This window comes from Pygoscelis adeliae, unplaced genomic scaffold, assembly GCF_000699105.1.
Source record: "Pygoscelis adeliae isolate BGI_AS28 unplaced genomic scaffold, ASM69910v1 Scaffold1, whole genome shotgun sequence".
In the NCBI taxonomy this organism is placed as follows: Eukaryota; Metazoa; Chordata; class Aves; order Sphenisciformes; family Spheniscidae; genus Pygoscelis; species Pygoscelis adeliae.
In genome coordinates this window covers 4,214,214-4,220,969 of record NW_008824051.1, presented here as the reverse complement: position 1 = coordinate 4,220,969, position 6,756 = coordinate 4,214,214, and the positions used below count along the sequence as shown (strand labels likewise).

Here is a 6,756-nt window from a genome sequence, read left to right as displayed (position 1 = left end):
GAGGGTGTAGGGGAAGGAAGGAGCGGTGGAGCTTTTTGTCGGTCCTCTCGTAATGATGTCTTCCACCCGGGGAGGTCCTTGCTCGGTCCAGGAGGGTGACGGTCCTGCTTCGGCGTGGGGGATGATCGTGGGCTTAGGCGCGCGGCTTCCCTGGGGGAAAAGTGGACTGGGAAGGAGAAGCGGCTGCGAAATAGTGAGCTTAATCTAAAAGCGTGTCGCTGTAGGTGCGAGGCGGAATTAATAGTCTGGGAGAAAGGCAGCAAAGCTGGAGTAGGAAAATACAAAGTTTCCGCGGAAATAAACGTGGCATTAATTTCACGGTTGGACTTTGTGTCTGCCGAAGTACGCTGTCGGTCTGAATTTTGTCGTTCTGACACCAAAACTTAACGCAAGGAAATACGCTAGGCGCTTTGTACTGATAGTGTAACACGGGGCATAAACTCTGTTAGTCCCGTGAATGTTGGCGGTGTCTTCTGTCAGTGGGGAAGAGGAAGCAGGTTCCCCTTAAAGCCGTGCTCGCTGTCAGGCTGGTCGCTGGGGGGGTACCTGCGGCGCGGCCCGAAGCGGCTAACTTGCGGCAGCCTTGCGGTTTGCCACCTCCCCACCGGGATGCGTTGGTGCCGGTTAGCCAGCGTTCGCCTCGTCCCTTCGTGAGGTCAGGGCCTCGGGCGTCCGCCTGAGGGGTCCCTGTTGAGGCCAGCGGAAGCTTGCGCGGATGGGTGGTGAGAAAAGCGTGACCCTTCGCCGGTGGAACTGCTTTTGCCTTGTAAACGCTGGGGCTCTTCTAGCGAACACAGACCGTGTATGGTGCTTGGTTTAGCTTAGGTGACGAACCCGTATTTTTAAGGTGATGCAGAATATGTTTTGAATACTAATCCCTTTTTTTTTTTATTTTATTATTTTTTTTTAATTTTAAAAGGCCGGGTACCGTGGCTCTCCGTGAAATCAGACGCTATCAAAAGTCTACCGAACTTTTGATCCGCAAACTTCCCTTCCAGCGTCTGGTGCGTGAAATTGCTCAGGACTTCAAAACAGATCTGCGCTTCCAGAGCGCTGCCATCGGTGCTTTGCAGGTGAGCGTTACCGAGGGGAGCACCCCGTCCGGGCGGCAGCCTTGGGGGGGTCCTGGAGGGGGGGGCTGCCTGTCGGTAGGCAGGGCTCGGTGCTGTAAGTGCTGTCACAGGGGGCCCCCGCCAAAGCCCCCAAAACCTGGGGACTGAAGGTAAGGGAGGGCTCCGCCCCCCGCCCCCATTGGCCAGGCTGTTTCTAGGGTTAGCCCCGGCTCTGCCCGATTGGTGGGCTGCCGCGGTGGGCGTGGCCCCTCCTGGGCCGGGGGCTGATGTGGGGGGATGCGCCCCTCAGCCTTCCCTTGCTCAGAGTGGCCCTGGTGATGCCCTACAGATACCACAGGCTAAAATAACTCGGTCACAGGTCCGCAGCTCTTTACAAAGGCCATAAACGGGGGGGGGACGACGGCTTGGGTTTGCTTTTATGGTTTGTCTGGGGTTGTTTTTTTTTTTTTAATAGCCCCCACCCCCCAAGTAGTTGCACTTGACAGAACGGGGCGTCTCATTAGGACACTTAACATAAATCTGTTTCCTCTGCCCTCGAGCTTTGCTGGAGGTTTTGCCTTTGAAAGCTGTGCAGTCTGAGAGGAAAGCATTGTCGTGTAAAGCTTGTTCTAGTCTGTCCGAGTGGGGGGGTCTTGGTATCCTCAAATGCCCTTTAAAGAGAAACAGCTCGATAAGCCACGTCTAAGCATGGTGAGGGAAATAAGTGCTTTTCTATGATGTAGTTGATGCTAAACACTTTTTTTTAAGGTATTAGTTGAATAACTTACTTAGAGTATATTGAGGGTGAAATACTGATTGCTCTTTCTGCCCCAAATTCCTGCATCGAAGTTAGGTCCCCTCCAAGACGGTGTCCTTGTCACGGGAATGTTTTCCTCTCGTGAGAGAAATACACTCCTGATTAAAGATAGGTCTTCACTGTTCTTGTAGCTGTTGAAAGATTGTTCCGGAACCTGTCTGCAATTGTACAATACCTGATATCCAGGCAAAATTGCCTTTTTCTGGTTAATGGCTTCCACTTGATAAGGGCCGAAACATATGCCGTGAGATGCTAAACTTGAGCACGTGCTTAGCTTCAAAAGGTGGCTGCGTGCATTTGCAAAGTTGCTGCTTTTGCTTTTAGTTGTTGTTCTGTCTTCACTGCTGTGAGTGAACGTGGTAGTTCTTAAATCCTGAGGTTTACCTATGTGTCTCTTTATCAGGAACCGCTTATTAAAATTAGTCAGTAGTTAATACATTTTCAGAAGGCTGGTTTTGCGTTAAGGAGTTGCTGGTATAGAACTTGTTCATGTACCGTTCCTAGTGCTTCCTGCTTGCGTATTTGCAAAAAAACCTTCTAACCCCTGTAGTACCACGTTGTTCGTGCCAGCATGGCTTATTTGGTGAAGTGTCTTAACTTTTCCCGTAGTGATTTGGCAAAACTGTGTGAGGGGAACTTGTGGTAGCTATATCCTACTGGATATGAAATGACTTACTAATACTACAGTCCTCATCTGCTGTAGTAAATATTTTTCTTTCCTTGTATTAAATGCTCTGCGTTTTTAAACAGGAACTTTGAACTTAGTAAGTTGATTTTGTGGTTCCCGGTAATGAAATGCTTCACACAAGCTGTTCTCTTGCATGTATTCTAGAACGGTGGACCTCAGCCTCCGTGCTGTAAGCGAGCCCCATCATTCCTGCCTTCTCACCCCAACCGTGTGCTGTGTCCTGGTCCGCGTGCTGGTCTGATGTTGGCATGCCGAGATGCTTCCTAGGAGATTGTTAGGTGTTAGAATTCCGTGTCAACCCAAAAACGTGTAAACGGTTACCATTGCTGTGCTGGGCTGGGCTTAATAGCAGCTTACTTAACGTGAGCCAGAAGCATAGTCAGGTCCAACGCAGCATCTGTCTAACCCAGAATCCTGTCTGCAGTGGCTCTGTGACAGAGAAAACACTGTGGCCAGGGTTGTGGTTTTCCCAAGACAGGGCTTGTCCTTTGCCCTCCCAAGTGCTGACCCCGTGATGCTCACAGGTGTGAGGCGAGAACCTTTTGTGATCATGGGGGAGCTGTGGTGTGTGCCCCAAATAGACGGGGGGCGCTTACGCTGGAAGAAAGTATAGGAATAGGGCAAGTGTCTGACGGTAATTCTCAGGCTGCTGTCCTGGTTTTGGCGATTCAAGGAGTTCCCGAGTCAAAGGTGTTGTCGTCTTATATCTAATAATTCTCAGTACATTTTTTCTGCTAATTCTTGACTTTTGAATTAAGCCACCTCTTCAGTATCGGGAGGAGCTGTGTGCCCGAACTGTGCGTTGTGAAGGAACACCTGCTCTTCTTTTCCCTAGCACCTGCCAATTTCACTTGAAGCTCAATAGCTCTTACTCTGGAAGAGGCTGCAGACAAATCATTCGAATAGTGTAACCCAGACTTTGAAGAGAGAAGTTCCTAAACAAACTAACCTTTTGATAAGATAACCCCTTATCTTGTGAGAGTTCCTGTCAGAACACTGGTTCAGTTGTGTTCCGGATGATGTCTTCACCGAATGGCAATAGTATGCGACTTTGACATATTTTTTGATGGTTTATAAGAAATCCATTATTTGACATATTATTTGGTGGTTTATAAGAAAACGGAGGTTTTTATTTCTTGAGAATCTAAAACTTTTGATGTTCGCAAGTAATAAAGATAGAAGCCTAAGCTTAATGCCATGTTACATTGTACTTTGAATTATTTATTATTATTATTTTCCTAGTGTTCAGAGACTGAAAGCACTCTTAACTCTTTTCTTCTTCACTAGGAGGCAAGTGAAGCCTACTTGGTTGGCCTGTTTGAAGATACCAACCTGTGTGCTATCCATGCCAAACGTGTCACAATCATGCCAAAAGATATCCAGCTAGCACGCCGCATACGTGGAGAGCGTGCCTAAACGTCACTATGATGGGTTTGTCATTCTCGAAGCAAAATCTTCTTCCTGTTATTGGTAGTAATGAACGTTAGATATTTTTTCCATGGGGTTAAAAGGTACCTAAGTATATGGTTGCAAATGGAAAAATAGGGGACAGAATTGGGTATTGGCAAGTTTTTTTCCATTTTCATTTGTGTGTGGATTTTTAATATAAACGAGGGGACATAAAACATCAATGTGGTCAAAAAATGTTTCAGTGAACAAGTTTCAACAATTCAACTTTATAAAAAAAAAAATTATAAATAAACCTGTCAAATTTTTCTGGACAATGCCAGCATTTGGATTTTTTTAAACAAGTAAATTTCTTATCAATGGCAACTAAATGGTGTTTGTAGCATTTTTATCATACAGTAGATTCCATCCATTCACTATACTTTTCTAACTGAGTTGTCCTACATGCAAGTACATGTTTTTAATGTTGTCTGTCTTCTGTGCTGTTCCTGTAAGTTTGCTATTAAAATACATTAAATGATGCCTGCTTTTAGTCTTGATTTTTAAATATTACATGTGGGTTATATTTGATTAAAAAATAATCAGCCTTCCCTTCCCTTTTTCTCTTCAATATGTGACCTAAATACTTATAGCAGATCTAGGAAACAAACACTGGGGATGCTACCTTGGCTGAAGTAGCGTATATGTGAGGGGTTTTAAGAGTGTAAAATTTCTGTCCACTCCACATGAAAGCAAGTTTGGCGAGTATATTACCAGGCAGAGTCTGGAGCTGGACTGAGCTCTCTAATTAAGCTGCAGTGCTAAGAAAAAGCAGTTTTGTTGCTGTTTAGGTTCTTTTCTTACTCGACCTAATGCTGAATTTGGAAGCATTTCTGATTTTCATGGTTTGTTAGTACGGTATAGGTGGTGGGGTGTGGTCGCTTGGGGGTTTTTTTTGTGTGTTTTGGGGTTTGGGTTTAGGGTTTTTTTTGCTTGTGGTTTTGTTTTGTTTTTTTGTTTTTTAAAACCTTTTTAAACCCTTTTGCACTCTATTACCGGGTTTCTTGGTTTGTAGGTGTTCACTTTTTGGTTGACTACTTCTCTGTTTCAGTCGCACCCTCTAGCATGTTTGAGAGCTTAGTCCAGGTGTGATTAGTTTCAGTTTGTACACTCCAGTCAAAAAGACACTTTTGTACCATTTTTGTTAGTTACAGTACTTCACAGAAGCAGTACTTAGACAGGAGCACACATTTGAAACTACTATTTTTTTTTTTATATTCCCCACCCAATTGCTGATGAAAGTTCCTGTGAAGAAACTTACTGCTGAAATCATGTTGTATGAAAACTTTGTTTTAATTTTTCACCTGAAACTTGGTTAAGGATTCTGATGGACCGGTCTGGAAATGAGTTATGTGGTGTACTTATTGATAGCTCTTGCAGATAATGAAATGAGTTACAGAGAAGAAAATATGTAGGCAGTGAACAGATTTCACCTCTATGCTAAGACCCCTACGGAGCTTATTTGCTGCTAACTTCTTTTGAGAGGTACTGAGTGAGTGAATTTGTCTGAAGATTTCCAAAGAGGATTAATAGAGATGTATTATCTGCTTTGGTATCTTGAACAGAAAGCCCAAAATTCCAGAATAAATCACATTATTCATAACTTGCTCGGCTCTAGTAATGAATGCTGTCTGCCAGGATTGTGCAGAGTAAAGTCTATTTAAATGGAGTAGCTTGTCACAGAGAAAACTAATGCTAGACAAAATGTGATCACATCCTTTTGATGCCAAGCAGTTCATAGCTATCAACTAAAAATTAAGGAAGACTTGTCTTGGAGCATCCAGAACAACAGAAATATAAAAGGTGAGCAACTGAGACTTAACTGATTTGAGATGTTACTTCTGTCTACTTGATAACACCACTATTAAAGTTGCTATAAATGCATTTCAGTGTAATTAACTACTTGTTTTGCCCTGAACTTCAGAATTCTGTTTCATGCATCAGTCAACAGTGCTGCAACCACCTACACAAAAAGGTAATTAGGCTGATCTTTTTTTTAATAACCTGGAACTGAAGTATCGATAAAGGAACTTAACTTTTTCTTTCTTAGGCATATCAGAAAACCAAATCTAGAGATTCTGGTACTCATGAAATACCAAGTTCTTTCTCTTAAAAGAGACAATTGAGGTGAGGAATACCATGACAACGCAGTTAAACTGTTCAAGGCTGAAGAATTCATAATGGAAGACGAGGGGATCAGGAGTCTATGCAGTTGACAACATTTAGGCGTGCAGTTGCTACACCTACAGCTTAGGGATGAACTTTTGCCTCTTTGAGAGCGTTGGTTATGATGGTTGTGGACCTAGAGATGCCATGTGAATCCTGTTAGTGATTAGCTGTCTATGTCTGTATCGATACAGAGTGCTGTCTTGTTTTTATTCCTGAGGAATCTTAGGGCACCACCTCCCTGCTCCTCATCTGTTTTTTCAAGTATGGTGGATTTTCATTAATAGATATTTCCACTGTATTGCTGATCAAACTACTTGATCTCTAGCTTTCTCACCCTCTGCCCCAAGGACGCTATTATTTTTGTCTTTAATGTGCAGCAGCATGAAAATAAAAGCAATTAAATCATCAGCTTTCAATAAGAACTGCTTTTTTAAAATTAGCATTTTGCCAGAATGGTCAGGTGTCTGTCCAATTTTGGATGGATCTTCCAGTTGATGCTGTTTAATGTTAATGGAGGAAGGGGAGTAGAAAAGGTGACGTTGCCTTTTTTTTTTTTAATGCTGAGAGTTTAGGTATTTGGGGTT

At 43.6% G+C, this 6,756-nt stretch overlaps 1 protein-coding gene across 1 annotated transcript in view; it reads left to right on the top strand.

Moving 5' to 3' along the window:
- H3F3A (H3 histone, family 3A) overlaps positions 1 to 4,485 on the top strand; it is an 8,619-nt gene extending 4,134 nt beyond the window's left edge. Inside the window, exons 2-5 of the mRNA XM_009333694.1 lie at positions 225 to 342; positions 481 to 650; positions 920 to 1,073; positions 3,845 to 4,485. Coding sequence (XP_009331969.1) covers positions 225 to 342; positions 481 to 650; positions 920 to 1,073; positions 3,845 to 3,973 — 571 coding nt within the window. The 3' untranslated portion in view covers positions 3,974 to 4,485. The remainder of the gene's footprint in view (positions 1 to 224; positions 343 to 480; positions 651 to 919; positions 1,074 to 3,844) is intronic.
- Positions 4,486 to 6,756: the final 2,271 nt, after the last annotated feature.